Source organism: Talpa occidentalis, unplaced genomic scaffold (genome assembly GCF_014898055.3).
Source record: "Talpa occidentalis isolate TD23 unplaced genomic scaffold, MPIMG_talOcc4v2.1 talOcc4.8, whole genome shotgun sequence".
NCBI classification, from domain to species: domain Eukaryota; kingdom Metazoa; phylum Chordata; class Mammalia; order Eulipotyphla; family Talpidae; genus Talpa; species Talpa occidentalis.
This window is the reverse complement of record NW_023605194.1, coordinates 63,427,369-63,444,032: the sequence shown is the minus strand read 5'-3', so window position 1 is coordinate 63,444,032 and position 16,664 is coordinate 63,427,369. Positions and strand designations below refer to the sequence as shown.

General features: G+C 38.8%; 1 protein-coding gene across 3 annotated transcripts in view; it reads left to right on the top strand.

Annotated features, from left to right (window-relative positions):
* CSGALNACT2 (chondroitin sulfate N-acetylgalactosaminyltransferase 2) overlaps positions 1-15,239 on the top strand; it is a 38,366-nt gene extending 23,127 nt beyond the window's left edge. Inside the window, exons 7-8 of one of the 3 annotated variants that reach the window (XM_037495923.2) lie at positions 6,731-6,812; positions 12,302-15,239. In XM_037495923.2, the coding sequence (XP_037351820.1) occupies positions 6,731-6,812; positions 12,302-12,594 (375 nt within the window). In that variant the 3' untranslated portion in view covers positions 12,595-15,239. Of the gene's footprint in view, positions 1-6,730; positions 6,813-11,414; positions 11,532-12,301 lie in introns of those variants that run through there. The other 2 variants (XM_054690081.1, XM_037495925.2) reach the window with 2 other exon arrangements.
* Positions 15,240-16,664: the final 1,425 nt, after the last annotated feature.

Genomic DNA, 16,664 nt, shown 5'->3' with positions numbered 1-16,664 from the left:
CACAGTTGAGAGGAAACTAACAACTAAATGCAATGTGGTACCCTGGCCTGGATCCTGAAACGGAAAGGGGAAGCATTAAAGAAAAAAATTGGGGGCCTCCCTGGTGGCGTAGCGGTTGAGCTCTGGGTTCCGAAGCTGCCTGCAGCCTCTGCAGCCCCGGTTCAATCCCCAGCTGCTCCCCGGCCACCGGAGGAGGGTCCCACATGGCACGCAGACCTCTCCTGCCGCCCGCTGCTCCCCTCAGCAGTGTACTTCGGTCCTTCTGCCTGCTCTGCTCCCCGCTCTGGCTCTGGTGAGTTCTCTCACCCTCCCGTGCTTCTGACTGTACCCAGTGCTGTATAAATGAATAAATAAATCAAAAAAAAAGAAAAAGAAAAAGAAAAAAATTGGTGTGATACAAATAAAATTGGGAGTTCAGTTAATAGTAATATGCCAGTGTTGATTTCTTAGTTGTGACAAATAAATCCCAACAATATAAGGTAATAGCCTTTAGGGGAAGCTAAAACTAGATGAGTGGTATATGGTAACTCTCCTCACTATTTTACAACTATTCTGTGAATCTAAAGTTAGTCCAGAATAAAATGTTTATTTTAAAAAATTACTTGAAAAACAGTATCCCAAATGGAGTCAATATGAGTGTGAAGAGGAGTATAAAAGCTTGCTGATACTGGTTTGGGAGGATGTGGGGGAAGATGATTGAATGTGAATTCATGCTAGATACTGTATAGAAAAATAAATTTAAGTATTTCCACTTTACAGTCTATCAGTATTTCACCATGCAGCCTTGCAAGTTGCGTAACCTTTCTAAGCATTAGTCTCCTCACTTAAAATAAAAAGCTTAAAAGATAAAAGCTTGCTCCAGCACAACAGGCATTCAAAAATATGTGTTCCCTTTAGTTCTCGTACTATAAAAGGTTACTGTGTGGACCTGCCAACTGGTTTAGGAGGGCCCTATTCACTCATTCACAAATATTTTTTGAAGACTAACAGGTAGAAGAATTTTGTTAGCACTAGGGATATAATGATTACTAAAAGCATCAAAAGTTCTCATTTCCTACTCTTCTAGGAATTTTAGATCCTGTCTTTTCTTAGCAGATCTAAAATACAGATTGAAATAATCAACCTTATTAAAAATAAATTAAAATAGCAGTGCGATGCTTTTTTCCTGCTGTAAAGCTACAGCAGGAAATGGCCTTTTAAAAAGGCCATTTGAGTGAAGCTGGTAGAATGGGCCTCTTCCATCTCTGCCAATGTAGGAACACCAGTGAGCTTTATGAATCAGGAGTTTGCAAACAGGTTCATCTCTCTGGTCCTATAATTTCCACTCCCAGAAGTCTCTGCTGAGGAAATAATCAAAAATATAGAGTAAGCAGTATGCTTCTGACAACATTAAAAGCAAGCAAAACTCTCATAATAAAATGATAAATTGAATTATAGTTCACATTGTGATTATATGTACCAAGAGGAAAAATATATGAAATGTAAATAAATACATTCATGTAAATGAGGAGAAAAATGTAAAGTTAGAATGGAAAATTTATATATGTGTGTGTACACACACACACACACACATATAAGTTAGATGGTATTTTAAAGTTAATACTAATTTTTTGGGGCCTTCCTGGTGGCACAAGGGGTTAAGTCTCAGCACTATGAAGCTGTCTGAAGCCACTGCAGCATGAGTTCAATACCCAGCCAGGGAGCTAACCCACATATGGCACAGCAGACTTCTCTTGTCTCTCCTGCTGCTCCTCTCAGCAGTGTATTTCAGTCGATATGCCTGTTCTGCTGCCCACTCTGTCTCTGGTGAATCTTCTCCCCCACAACACCTCTGACCTATACCCCAGCTCTTGTATGGATAAATAAAAATAAATAAATAAATAAATCTTTAAAGTTAATACTAATTTTATATACCTTTTCTGTGTGTGAGATACTGTCCTGTTTTTCATAAATGGTAACTCATTTAATCATTCTAACAGTCTCTGAGATAGGTGCTATTATTACCGGTATTTTTTACAGATGAGGTGATGTTGTATGTCTGCCCAAATGAACAGCTGGTCATGGTAGGGCCAGAGCCTGGCCAGTATGACTCCAGTCTCCACTCTTATCCACTGCACAGACTATCTCCATTATGTAAATTAAACAAATGAGAGTTGGTTTTATGTCAGATAACCCAGCACTTATAACCACACAGACTTTATTATTATTATGCTTCACAATAATCTTATTATGGTGGGAAGAGACCAAAAATAAAATCAGTTAATAAATACCATGTAGATCATAAAAAAAGACTGAGTTGTGAAGATGACTAGGTGGTTTCTGTGGTGTTTGGTCAGAGATGGGGTGCAAATCTGGCCATATTTGTGAGAGAGCTTATTACTCTTCTATAAGGAATTGGAATTTTATGCCACAGGTAATAGAAAGCCTAGGGAGGATCTTGATTCTATGGAGTAGATTGAGTGTGGCTCCAACTGCAAGCAGCCAATTAGGCTTTGGCAGTATACCTGAAAAAATGACTGCAGCTCTGAGGAGAGTGGAATTTGATTTGGAGAGAGAGCTGACTAAACTGAGAATTGGAGCTGTAGACTATATGTGATTGCTGTATCCCCCCAAATGCTTAGGAGGACTGGCTAAAATGCAATGCAATATTAATCTGGGTGTATGGGCAATTTGAGTTTCCTTCTACTTTCTTCAGTAGAAATATGTTACTTTAAAAATAAAAAAAAAAAATGGCTCCTTTCCCCAAGTGTGATAATATTTGAAGAATTTTAAAAGAAACTATAATTTAGGGTCTCCCTGGTGACGCAGAGGGTTAAGACACAACCTATGAAGCTATCCGCAGCCACTGTAGCACAGCACACATTCAATCCCCGGCCAGGGAGCTACCCACATTGCGCAGCAGACCTCACCTGACTGGCCCACTGTTCCCCTCAGCAGTGTATTTCAGTCATTCCGTCTGTTCTGCTCCCCACTCTATCTCTGGTGAATCCTCTCACCCCCATGCCTCTGGCCTGTACCCCATTTCTTGTATGCATAAATAAATCTTTTTAAAAAACCATAATTCATGAAGTCTTAATATTTGTAAAATCAGAAATGGCATGGGGTAAAAATGTCAAGAGTTTTAATACTTTACACTAGGGTTATATTTTGAGTAAGGTAATAAGATTATTAGAGTCTAGTCTTGGTTTTGCCACAAAAGTTACATCTCTATAAATTTATTCATTCGGCAAATATTTATTGAAAGCTTACTATGTAAAGCCTAGCATTATTCTAGGTTCTAAAGATGTAACACAGATTACAATCAACAAAAAGTCCTGCCCTCAGCACCCTTTATATTCCAGTTGAGGAAGAACCTCTCTCTCCCCTCCCCCAAAAATAAGGAAAAAGAAAATACATACCTCATTTATCAACTCCAACTTGAGCCAAGTGCTCAGTGCTGCCCATTTCATTCTGTTTTCCAGTTGGTTCTCAGATTCTGGGCATCACCTTTTCAGATTGTCCCCACTCTTCTCAAAATTTGCTTCTTCTACGGTCCTGTATATTCCTTATATCCCTGCTATCTGCAGGAATTTCCACTTGGCTGCCATACAAATCACTCAGCGCCACTGTATCCAACTCCACACTATTCCTTTCCAGGCTGCCCTTTTTTCTGTGAGCCCATTCTTGGGGGTTGGCTTGAGACCAGTTGTTCAGGAGCAAGCCTGCTCTTATTTCAGTTGAACTTTCCCTCTCCCTCACACCCTTCTTCCATTCGGTCACTTACAGACTTCTGTCAGTCTGTGTCCTAAATCTTTTTTACAGACATCCAACTACTGCAGTAGTCTGTACCACCAGCTTCCCATATCCAGAGTGTAACTAAATGTTTCCTCTTAACCAACCTCCCTCCCTCTCTTGCCCCTTTTCTCTCTCTTTTTTTTTTTTAAAGATTTATTTAGTCATGCAAACAAAAACGGGGGTATGGGCCAGATGCACAGGGGGGTGAGAGGATTCACCAGAGACAGAGCGAGGAGCAGAACAGGCAGATCTACTGAAATACACTGCTGAGGGGAGCAGCGGGCGAGACCGGAGAGGTCTGCCGTGCCATGTGGGATTCTTGCTGCCTGGCCATGATCAAACCAGCACAGCAGAGGCTGCGAACAGCTTCACAGCGCTGTGCTCAACCTCCTGCGCCACCAGCGGAGGCCCACCTTTTCTCTTCTTTATACTCCAGCCAGAGAGATATTCCAAAACATCACTTGATCACATTATTCTTCTATTCTTCAGAGAATTCCCATAGCGATTATGATAAAGCCAAAACCCCATGACCACTCATGTGTGATTCTCTCAGATGTGGCCTTATGGTTCCCCTAGGTCAGGGGTCAGTAGTCTATAGTCTGTAGGCCAAGTCTTGCCTGCGGCCTAGTTTTGTATGGCCCATGAGTTAAGAATGTTTGAAAAATATTTTTTTTTAAAGATTGATTTATTTATGCATACAAGAACTGGGGTACAGGCCAAAAATGTGGGGGGGGGGGGGCGACAGGATTCACCAGAGACAGAGTAGGGAACAGAACAGGCATAGTTACTGAAATGCACTGCTGAGGGGAGCAGAGGGCGAGATAGGAGAGTTCTGCTGCACCATGTGGGTTTCTCGCTGGCCGGCCGGGGATCACACTCTTGCTACAGAGGCTGCGGATTGCCTCATAGTGCGGTGCTTAACCCCTTGCGCCACCAGGGAGACCCCTGAAAAAAAAATTTTTTTTTTTAAGGATTTATTTATTTATTTATACAAGAACCAGAGTACAGGCCAGATTCACAGGAGGGTGAGAGGGTTCACCAGAGACGGGGGCAACAGAACAGGCAGACTGACGAAATACACAGCTGAGAGGAGCAGTGGGCGAGACAGGAGAGGTCTGCTGCGCCATGTGGGACCCTCGCCGGTCGGCCGGGATCGAACAGGCGCTGCAGAGGCTGCGGACAGCTTCATAGTGTGGCGCTCAACCACCTACACCACCAGGAGAGGCCCTGAAAAATATTTTTTAAAAGAATATTTCATAGCACATGAAAATTAAATGACATTCAAATTTCAGTCTCCATAAATGAAGTTTATCAGAACACAGTATATTGATTTGATTATCATCAGTGACTATTTACCATTAGCCTCACTTGTCCTAACATGCCCCATCTAAATAATTGCCAAAGAGTACAAAAATACTATACCAGTAACCTCTTTTTGACCCTAGGGCCTCATTCTATTCTTGCCCTTGCTTTCTCTGCTCTTGCCATAGTCATTTCCTTGCTGTTTGTTGAACACTCCAAACACACTTCTGCCTCAGAGCCATCGTACAAGTTGCCCTCTTTGCTGGGAATGATATTCTCCAGATATTTGTGTAACTCATGCCCTCATTCCATTAGAGTCCCTGTACAAACATAATTTCCTCCAAGAGTCCTTTTGTGGCCATTACCTTCAAAGTAGGTTTTCTCTCTGTATTGATTTTTCTCCTTATCCTTTTATATTTCTCTTCCTAGCATCTACCACTACCTGATGTATATTATTTTCTCTTTTTTCCCATCAAAACAGAGGCCCTGTGATAGCAGAGACTTTGTCACTTCTGTTTACTGCTGTGCCCCAGCTCTTAGACCCATGTCTAACCTTGCTTGTTGAATATGTGAATAAAATAAAAGTTTATTAGGTTTCAACTCTTACTTGATCCTGGGAGCTCAGCATCATCAAAATCCTGAACTTCTTTTTTCTTTATTTTATCTGTTTGATCTTCAGTGGTGACAGCTTCATTTTAAAGCTTGTTTTTCCTTAGTGGAAAGGATTGTAGCAGTTCCAAGCTTAACATCTGGACCTGACACCAGGGATTGGCAAACAATCTGTAGAGTCTCGTGGAAAACATTTTAAGCTTTGTGGGTCCTGTGCCTTTTGCAACTACTAACTCTGCCACTCTACCATGCAGCTACCCATGAATGCTCTGTAAACAAATGAGCATTGCTGTGTTCCAGTAAAATTATTTATAAAAATAGGCAGCAAGCCAGATTTAACCCAGAGGCTATAGTTTGCTGACTCCTACCCTATGCTATCCAAAAAGAGCAAGTATCTTACCTAGTAGTTCTTTCAGAGAAATGAGAACTTTTGCTTTCCAGAGTTCCCAACAGCTCTCCCCTTTTAACTTGTTGGCCTGGAATTTGTCAAAGGTCTGTTAGTCTGTCAATTCCTATAGTAAGTAGATTGAAACTGTCCTACTGCTACAGAGTGAAATATCACCCAGCTACAGATGGAAGGAGCTTTCCAGAAGCAATAGTCTGCATAGAGGCAGGTACCAGAGCAAAACTGTATAAAATCGGAAAGGTGGGGAAAGAATTAGATACTGCAAGGACATTAAAAAAGTCTACTTTGTAGAATATAGCATATGACAATAGGTATTTGTGCAAGTACTATCCTCCTAGAATATAAGCTCCTTGAGGTCAGACACCACTCTCATTATTAGTAATCACAATTTACACTTGTAGAGGTGTAAGCTTGTACAGGTGAATTAAGTTAAATTGAAAGTGGCAAGAATCCTTGGCTCACAAAGATGATTTTTTTGTTCTTGTAAGGACTTATTAAATGATTGTGATCCATCTTAAGTCACATAAATGATAAGAAAGGTATTATTTAGAAGAGATTTAAATCTTTTTTAAAAAATTTGTTTCATTGATAGAAACTTCCAGTTTTTAAGAAATTAAAATGAGTTGTTTTTAATTTAAGGTTCACAAAAAGGATTCTGGCTTTTGGAGAGATTTTGGCTTTGGAATGACTTGTCAGTATCGATCAGATTTCCTAACTATTGGTAAGTTTACCTTATATCTAAGGATAGACTCTTGGGTATTTACTGTAGTGCCTTAAGGCACTTTTCTAAAGGTGTCAGTTTTGAATGTTTTCTTATTAAATTATGAATAAAATTAACTGAAAGACATGTCTGAAGAGATGAGAGGCAAAATGAGTTTATAATTACTTTTGAATAGCAAAAACATTATAAATTAAAAATGTTAAATAATATTTTCTTGTTTCTTTAAAATCAAAACACTAGTTTTTACAAATACTTGTTTTGTTATCCATTATTTGCGGTTGTTTCAAGTACTCTTACATAACTTTGTTGTACTCGTAGATTATTACAGCTAGAAGTAATCTTGGATCATCTAATCCAAGGACTTCTTCATATTTTTAATTTAGACATGAAACTGCCTTTTAACTGCTATGCAAAATCCCAGTATTTAAAGCAGATGAAAAATCATTTCTCACTTTGGTTGAAGTTGGGGTGGGAGACTTGGGAGTCACAACCTAGTCATTCACTCCCCATAAAGAGTTTGCTCTAAACTTCCTGTCTTACCCTAGATTCATTCTTACCCAATAAAAATAAAGCTTCAGAGCATAATTTAAGAAAGCAGGCTGAAATCTAATTCCGTGTCTCCTGATTCGTTCACTTGCTACCTTTCCATAGCATATTAGAATATATTTCACTACATTTACATACATAAATGTGTGTGTGTATATATATATATTTAATAGAATATATTTTATATATATAGGTTTATATTCATTTTTTAAATCAGCCATTTTTTAAAATTCTGCCATCTTTCTTTTTATCATTGTAACACTTGAATAATTAAAAATCAACCAGTAGCAATAAAAAGACGTAAATGAAACTAATGCCCATTCTCCAATTTCTTGTATAATGAAGCAGTGAGGACCTCACTTCTGGTGTCTGTTGTTTCTCACTGCTCCTTTCTCATTGTTTCTCCTCATAACTCCATTAAATATATTTTGGTAGTCAGTGGTATCCCACATTTCTCTTTTCTTTGTTCTATGGTTGTGTAGGGTAATTTGATCTACAAGTTGCTCATTCTTTTGTTAACTCGAATTTGTTGATCTGCTCTCATGAATTTTTAATTTGAGTTCTTGGGCATTTTAACTCCAGAATTTCCATTTGGTTCTTTATACACAAACACACACACACACACACGCATGCGCGATATATATGACACATATATATGTGTATGTATATAAAATATTTTTGTCTCGTTATTAATATTTTCTATTTGATGAGACAATGTTATCTTACCTTCTATTACTTCTTTATGAATGATTTTTGTAAAATTCTTCACATTTTTAAAAAATTATTATAATAACTACTTTGTAAGTTTTGTTAAAACCAACATCCTAGGCTCTCTCAGAAGCATTTTCTGTTATCCTCTTTTTTCCTGGTACATGGGTCACACATTTTTGTTTATTTGCATGCCTCATACTTTTTTTAATATTCGACAGCTTAGGTTATATATTGTGTGTGGTATTTCTGGATATTGATTTCCCCACCTCTAGGGCTTTTGTTTTACGTTGCTTGTTTATTTACTGACTTGGCTTTACATTTTAGTGAATTATACTATCTCCCCACCCTCCATGCCGCGCAACATGAAGCCTTTCATGTCACTCCTAAACACTTGTGCATAGTCAAGCTGGTAGGTCTCTCTGTCGCTTTTCTTGCCTCAGTTGGTATTGTTCCCACCTATTAGGCTCTGCTCATTATTTGCTGATTGCTCTCTTGTTTTGATAAAGCTCTGGGGCATAAATTGCTCCACATTGTGACCCATTTAAATTGTACCCTTTTGCGGGGCAGGGTTGGTTTTGAGGCAAGTCTCTGAGGTTTCTTTGGACCCAGGTGCTTTACCCTGTTTCTCTTTGTAAACTAGCTGGTCTGTGTTTTAGCTTGTTACTTGCTTACCACCAAAATGTCCATTATTTTCAAGAGCCTCCTTTGGCTTGTACTTCTGTACACCCTGTTAAAAATAAAATCAGTTCTTTTGGAAAGGGCTTTGGAGTAGTTTGTTTTGTTCACCAAGAGCATGGGGTAAAGATAGCGATACTGAAGTTACTGCTTCCCCTCACCAGTAAGAACAGTTTTGAGACAAATGCTACTTCCCTTTGTTGACAAATGAGGAGGGCAGCAGACTAGAGTGTGAACGAGGACCGTCCTGTTTACTAGCAGAATGTAGTGGTATTAACTAGAGTTACAAGGACATAAAAGAAGGGATTTAAGGTCAGCATACCTGTTCTTGTAACATAAGTGGTGACTTGGTTGACAACAGCTTATTTTTGTCACCTTCTGGTGGTTTGCAGTTCTGATGTTTTCTTTGCAAAGTTCTGTCCTTGGCTTTGTTTTGAAGTTTTTTGCAGCAAGACCTTTTATCTTCAGAATGCAAGGAAAAAGCAAGATAGTAAACATGGAAATCAAGGTTTATTAAGCTTAGAGAAGGGAGGGAGTGTCTTGGCAATGCAGGAGGTGATGGATATTTCACTGCTGTATCAATAGTAGCATACTTCTGTCAGAATGACACCCCTGTTTTATGAACAGGGTGCTGGGTGAGGGCACTAGGGTCCCAATATTCTTAACCAGTGCACCTGGAGTGGAGGAGCCTCTACCCTTTGAATCTGAGCTGATTGAGAAGGGAGACTCTACCTTCTCAGCATTACTTATTTGGAATTTAGCCTCTTACTTGGAGCTTCTATTCCTTTCTGGTATTCCTTTCTTCTATTCCTTCTCCTTCTGGTATTCCCTTTGTCCTGAAGTTCTTAAATATTCTGCTCTGGTCTTTTGTTTTTCCAGTTTTCTTTCCCTTCGCTTGCTTTTATGGTTTTGGAAATATCTATAGACATGTCCTCAAGCTCAGAGATTCTTTCCTCCAGCAAGTCCAGCCTGCAAGTGAGCGTCTTGAAGGCATTCTTCATTTCTGTTACATTGATCTATCTTTTGCATTTCTTTTTGAGTCTTTCTTAGGATCTTTGCTTAATTACCCATCTGTTCTTGTAGTGGTGTTCATGTTTTCCATTAGACCCCTTAGCATACTAACTAAAGTTGTTTTAAATTCCTATTCTGATCATTTCAACATCCCTGCCATGTATGAGTTTGGTTCTAGTGCTTGCTCTGTCTCTTCAAACTGTGTTTTTTGCATTTTTTGGTGTATATAATTTTCCCTTGAAAGCTAAACATGATGCATTGGGTAAAAGGAAACTTTGATAAATAGTAAATAAGCCAGAAAGAAAAAGAAAAATACCGGATGGTCTCACTCATAGCGGGAATTTAGAAAACCTAAATAAGGGACTAAGAAAAAACCTAATTATAATAAAGTAAAAGTCAAAATTAACAAGCAACTATAAACCAGAAACACACTATGGGGGTGGGGGCAGGGGATGGTAATTGGATCAAAACGGGGGAGGGTGGGAATTGTATGGGGACTGTAACCAATATGAAAATCCATACATTGTGCAAAAATGAAAAATGATGTAAAAAAATGTATAAAATTAAAATAAATTTAAAAAAATTTAAAAATCAGTCCTGTGATTAGTTAGCTCTCAGATGTCTAGTGAGTCTGTATATCTAGACCATAAACTTCACAAGTATTTCTCAGATGCTGCCCTCCTTCTTAGGTAGGACAGGATGAATAGAATGGGCTGGAATTGATTAAATCCCTTTCCCTGGATAGGAATCCCTTTCCCTGGATAGGTTAGGCTGTAGTAAAATAGTTATTCTTGAGGGTGCGCCTCCTTAGGAACAAAATGCTCTGGCATATTTCAAAATGGTTACTTTACCCCTCTCTCCCTAGGACTTTTAAGGATTCTTTCTCCAATCTTCACTCAGTCTTCACTATAAGAACCTGGTAGAGCTCCTAAAGATGAAATTACAAAACTAGGCCCTTCCCCAGTCAAGTTTTTAATTCTCAGACTTGTTTCCTGAGCCTCCAGCAAGCAATTCTTCAGTTACAGTTCAGATTTTCCTACCCTGGCATGGGTTCTCTCATCCCAGAATTTTTGACTCGGGTTTTGTTGTAATGAGTTGTGATTCTCTCTTGTCTACCTCTGTCTCTCCAACTTTAGGGATAACCGTTTTCCCTGTGACTTTACTTCTCTGAGAAATCTGAGAAGAGATGTTGATTTTTCAATTTGTTCAGCTTTTTACTTGTTAGGACAGTGACTTCTGGGTCATAAGCCAGAAGTCCCCTGTTTAAGTATCTGCATCATTTCTAATGTTTGAAGAGCTCATTCATATCTATGAAGAAGAAAATCAGATGTGTCAGACATAGTATTTAGTAAAACTGTGACTGTTTAAAGTAATACTTTTTCAGAGATTTTAGCATTTTTGTCATCCTGTGAATGAAATAAAGTGGCATAGAATTAAAATTTGACAGATAACATAATTTGGAAACCTAGCTATTAAGTAAAGAGTTAATTTTTCTTAGCTTTTAAAAAATAGCTCTTCAAAACTCCAAATGGTTTTATGTTCTCCATGTTTCTTGAAATAGGTCGTTGTTGAGCTTAAACTAATTTTAAAAGTCTCAAATTTATGTCCCATCTCATGTGTCTACTACTCCAATTAGCCTTCTGCTGTATCATTCTACAGAAATTGTTCTAGGTGAGGTTAAAAGTGACATTTATGGGCCTCCCTGGTGGCGCAGGCAGTTGAACGCTGCACTGTGAAGCTGTCCGCAGCCTCTGCAGCGTGGGTTCGATCCTGGCCAGCCGGCAAGTATCCCACATGGCGGAGCAGACCTCTCCTGTCTTGCTCGCTGCTCCCCTCAGCAGTGTATTTCAGTCAGTCTGCCTCTTCTGTTCCCCACTCTGTCTCTGGTGAATCCTCTCACCCTCCCGCACATCTGGCCTGTACCCCCAGTTCATGCATAAATAAATAAATAAATAAATAAAAGAAAAAAAAAGTGACATTTATGTTGCCAGTTCTACTTAGTTCTTTTTGACTTCTTAATTGAGCAGCACACACTTGACCAATTCTACTTCAAGATGCTTTCTTCACTTGACTACTGTGATAGCACATTCTCTGGACATTTTTCCTTCCTCTGGGATCATTTCTCAATTTCATTTGTTTATCTTTTGCTTATTATAATAAGACTTGTCTTTTTCTGACTCTATTTAACATCTAGATATTGGTATTTGTTAGCATTTAGCCCTGGGCCCGTTTTTCCTTCTAAACTCCTTCAGTAATTTCATCCATTCCTTTAGTTTTAAATCACCTGTGAGCCCATTCTCAAATTTTTATCTCCAACATGACCATTTCTTCCGTTTTCCCCTCAGGGAAGTTTTCCGTAACCCAGGAAAGCTTATGTTTCAAAGGATAGGGGAAAAAAACACAATATATTAATAGTTATGAGATTATGAATGATTTATATTTCCTTCTCCTTTGATTTCTGTAGAGAGAGCTGAGTATTTAAATTTTTTGACTGTGCTCTGACTGCCAGGCAGCAGTTACTTATAGTGTCACTTTTGATCCTACAGGTGGATTTGACATGGAAGTAAAAGGCTGGGGTGGAGAAGATGTTCATCTTTATCGAAAATATTTACATGGTGATCTGATTGTGATTCGGACTCCGGTTCCTGGTCTTTTCCACCTCTGGCATGAAAAGCGCTGTGCTGATGAACTGACTCCTGAGCAGTACCGCATGTGCATCCAGTCCAAAGCCATGAATGAGGCCTCTCACTCACACCTGGGAATGCTCGTCTTCAGAGAGGAGATAGAGATGCATCTTCACAAACAGGCATATAGGACAAATAGTGAAACTGTTGGTTAACATCCTTTACACATTAGTCTGAACCACAAACCAGCACTATTTATTTAGCCTTAATCCAATCCCAGATGCAGTGCCTCTTTCAGGGAAGACATGTTATTTTTTGTGTTCTTTCTGACATTACTTCTCTTCAGGAGTTTGACTTGATGAGAAGGAGCAAGTGTTTCAATGCAAAGTCTGTTTTGAGACTGCTGCACTAGAACTGAGAAATCAAAACCTGTCCTAAAAGTAGTTTTCAGATAGTTTCTACCTGGCACCCACATTCTACTATGACCTGGTTGCATCTGGGCTGAGGCGTGGAATGTGTTGTGCTGATGGCGGTCAGGAGCATCTTTTTCATGGAACCAGACCAAGTGTTTAGACAAGGGTTCTTCACCTGCCGATCACTGAATCAACATACTTGATTCTTAAGTGAAGATCTTCAGTTAGTTGCTTAAACAAACCTTTTATATTAAGCAGAGGTTAATTAATGGACACATCCAAAATCCCAACCAGTTAAGAGAAGGCAGAAATAAAAGCCCCTTACTTAACGTTGTTCAACCCCCTGAATGTCTGTTTTTAAGCAAAAGGGTAATAGTAGAAAGTACTTAAGTTAGAATCTGTGACTTGATTACAAATACAATGTTCACTACTTTATCATCTTCAGGAGTAGTAGTCAGAGTTGCTGTGGACCATTTTGAACAAATAGAAATAAACATGGAATGTCTTTATAAAAGAACATTTAAATTATGTTGGAATACAGGACACGTAGGGGTATCTGGGGAACATCCATTTACATGAACCAGGGCTGCATCAGGGCCTTTCTCTTGGTGGTTTTAGAGTAGATGAGCATAGCATGGTGATGTGTGGGATTTTTGCTTTGTATTATCTCATTTAGCATGGATCCATATGTATTTATTATCTTTTTTCTAATATGTTAATATATGCTATATTTGTATTTGCATTACTATAATACTTTGAGTTGAGAGTTTCACTAAAAGGAGAAAAGCAATTTAATGAGGTATAGATAGTATAAGATTACACTTATTTGAGGGAAGGTAGTCTGAATGGAAATCTGAGTTGCAGAATATTTTAGAGAAATATATTACATGCAGATAGAATGATGTTTTAATTGAGATGTAAACTATATTAATGAGACAAGATAAATATGAAATTATATTCAGAGAGAACTCTATTATTTATCACACATGATCTTTTACCATAGGGTCAACTGCTAGGTATAGAAATCAGAGAGATGATGAAAGGCTTGCACAAGTTTATGAAACTTTGACTTTTAAAAGGGGCCTATATTGAGGTCTTTCTGCTCGTATATAAACCCCGGACAATTCACAAAAGAAAAATCATTGTTCTTTTTGCTCAGTAAATCACATTGTCCAAAATCTTCCAAATCCCAAATTCTTGGTGCTATATTAATTCAGTTTTTCAATAACTCTTATTAATTAGTCTTACAAGTTTTAAGTTGGGATAGGTAGCATTTAGGCTTATTAGTTTAAGATGTGTAATATGTTCTCTGCAAAATTATTCAGGCCATTGTCTTCTTTTATATACAATTATTTATTATGAAGACCAATGGATTATGGTACTTAAGTTGTTTGCAGAAATAAGTTGCATCTTGTTTTCTTGACAGAATCAAGTGATCTTTTTCTTCTGCTTTATTAGTTTTTAATTTAAAGATGGAAGCTAAGCAATGGACACATTACTGTTTTTGACAATTAAATGGTACCAATAAAGTATTTTATTACCAGAAGTTTCAAAAATGTGATAAATTTTTTTCTGTTGGTAAAATATCATAAATGCAAAAAGGTATATAGCATATAATTGTGTCTCATAATAAAGCAAACACCAGTGCACCAGCTACCAGATTCACACATCAAACATGACCAGTGAAAGGCCTCTGTGTGCCCCTTCTCCACCACATACCCTCATGCTCTATGTCTTTTGCTAGATCCAGAAATTGGTTGATATGGTGAAAATCATGCATAATTTTTAGAATAGTCACTATTCTGATTTTTGTGAAACATTTTCCCATGTTTTTCTTCACAGTTTTCCCAACTGTATATATTTCTCTATCCAATAGATTGGTTTTGCCTGGTTTTGAGTTTCTATGAATATAATTTCATTATATAGCCACTAACATTCATTCAGTAATATGTTTTTGAGGTTCACCCATGTTAATCTCAAAGTTAATTCATTTTTATTACAAGTATTCTGTATGAATATACTATAATATTTACTGTTCATAGATACTTGGGTTGAAGATAATTTTTTGATACTTGCTTTTGCTATCACAAGCAGTGTTGTCATAAATACTGTTCTACTGTCTCTACGAGTCTGCAGGATTTCTTTGAGAAGAATAATGCTAAGCATTGGTTGTGGACTGCCTCTAACAGTTTGAGAGAGTTCACTTGCTTCCATGGCAGTGCCAGCTTTTATCAGGTTATTCCTCCTAATCTGATGGACTTTAGGCATGAGTTGTAGTTACAGTTTGCAGTTGTGGTTATAAGTTGTCTTTTTTGTCCACTTTTATCAGTTTATAGGAATACTTCACATATTTGGGATGCCATTTCTTATTGGTTGAATGTTTGCAAAATATGTTCTCCCAGGATGTGGCGTGTATTTTCTCATTCTTGATGGTACGTTTTGATAAATAAAAATTAATGTAATTTATCATTTTTCTTTATGTATTTTACTTTTTATTATTGACTTATCTCAAAATAGGCCAGGATGTCTTAAAGCTCTTGCCCCATATTTTTTTTCTGGATATGTCATACATAGCTTTATTTATTTATCTTTATATTTATTTGAAGAACAGGTTTATTAGGGAAAGAGACAGAAGAATAAAGGACACTTGCATAGACACCAGCGGGCAGGAAGACCTGCCCCGCAAGGGACAGGTTTGCTGAGAGAGGCCTGCCTGGTCGCGGGCGGGCGGCCTTGAGGAGAGCTGCCTCCGCTGAGGGAGGTCAGTGAAGAAAGGTCCCAGCATGGTTAAGGGCTGCTGCCTTATGGAAGGAGAGAGTTGGTGAAAGGAAGCACCTGCATAGTCACAGGTGGGCAGGACTACTGCCCATAGCTTTATTTTTAACCTAAGTGAGAGATTTTTGTGAATGACATAAGGGTTGTGAAAGGTCGATGCAGGGGCCAGGAATGAGGAAGCCCACATAGAAAAAAACAAGATGGCCCTGACACCAGGACCACTGATACCATCAAACCGAAGCTGAAGCAATAAACAGGAGAAAAACAACTCAGCTCCACAAAAAACAGCTTTGTTCTGCCTAAACCTGTTTCCCCCCCTGCCAACCTGGTTTTCCCGCCTAACCTTTCTTCACACTATAAAAGGACATCTCCCCCCACAATGGGCACGACTTCTCCGACCCCCTTGTGGGTTAGTGAATCGCTCCCAGGGACGCAATAAAGTTTCTGCCTCTTAGAAACTGGCCTGGCTCTCCTTCTCTTTACCGCACCAGTCCTTTCAGGGTGCATTTCTCTTTTCCAGCATCACCTTTGAAGTCCTAATTTTACCCACTGATGTGGTACAAAACCATCTATTATCCATCAGATGTCCGACTATGGGTTCTCTCATCTGTTTGCCTAGGCTTTTCAGCTACCACTGTGCCATTACATCATGATCTAAATTCTGTAGTCTGTACATGTGATAGAGCACTGAGTGCTAGTCCACTCGCCTTGTTTTTCTGGTTTTTTTTTATATATACAAGAACCAGGGTACAGGCCAGATGCGCGGGAGGGGGAGAGGATTCACCAGAGACAGAGCAGGAAACAGAACAGGCAGAAGGACTGAAATACACTGCTGAGCGGAGCAGCGGGTGAGACAGGAGAGGTCTGTTCACCATGTAGGTTGCTCCAAGGCCGGTGGGGATCGAACCGGCACTGCAGAGGCTGCAGACAGCTTCACAGCACTGCGCTCAACCCCCTGCGCCACCAGGGAGGCCCCTCACCTTGTTCTTAAAGATTGTCAGAGCTATCTATAGCTTTTTGTTTATGAATTTGATTGGAATCTCAATGAATAAGATCACTTTGGGGAAAATTTACCTTTCTGATAAGGAATCTTTCAA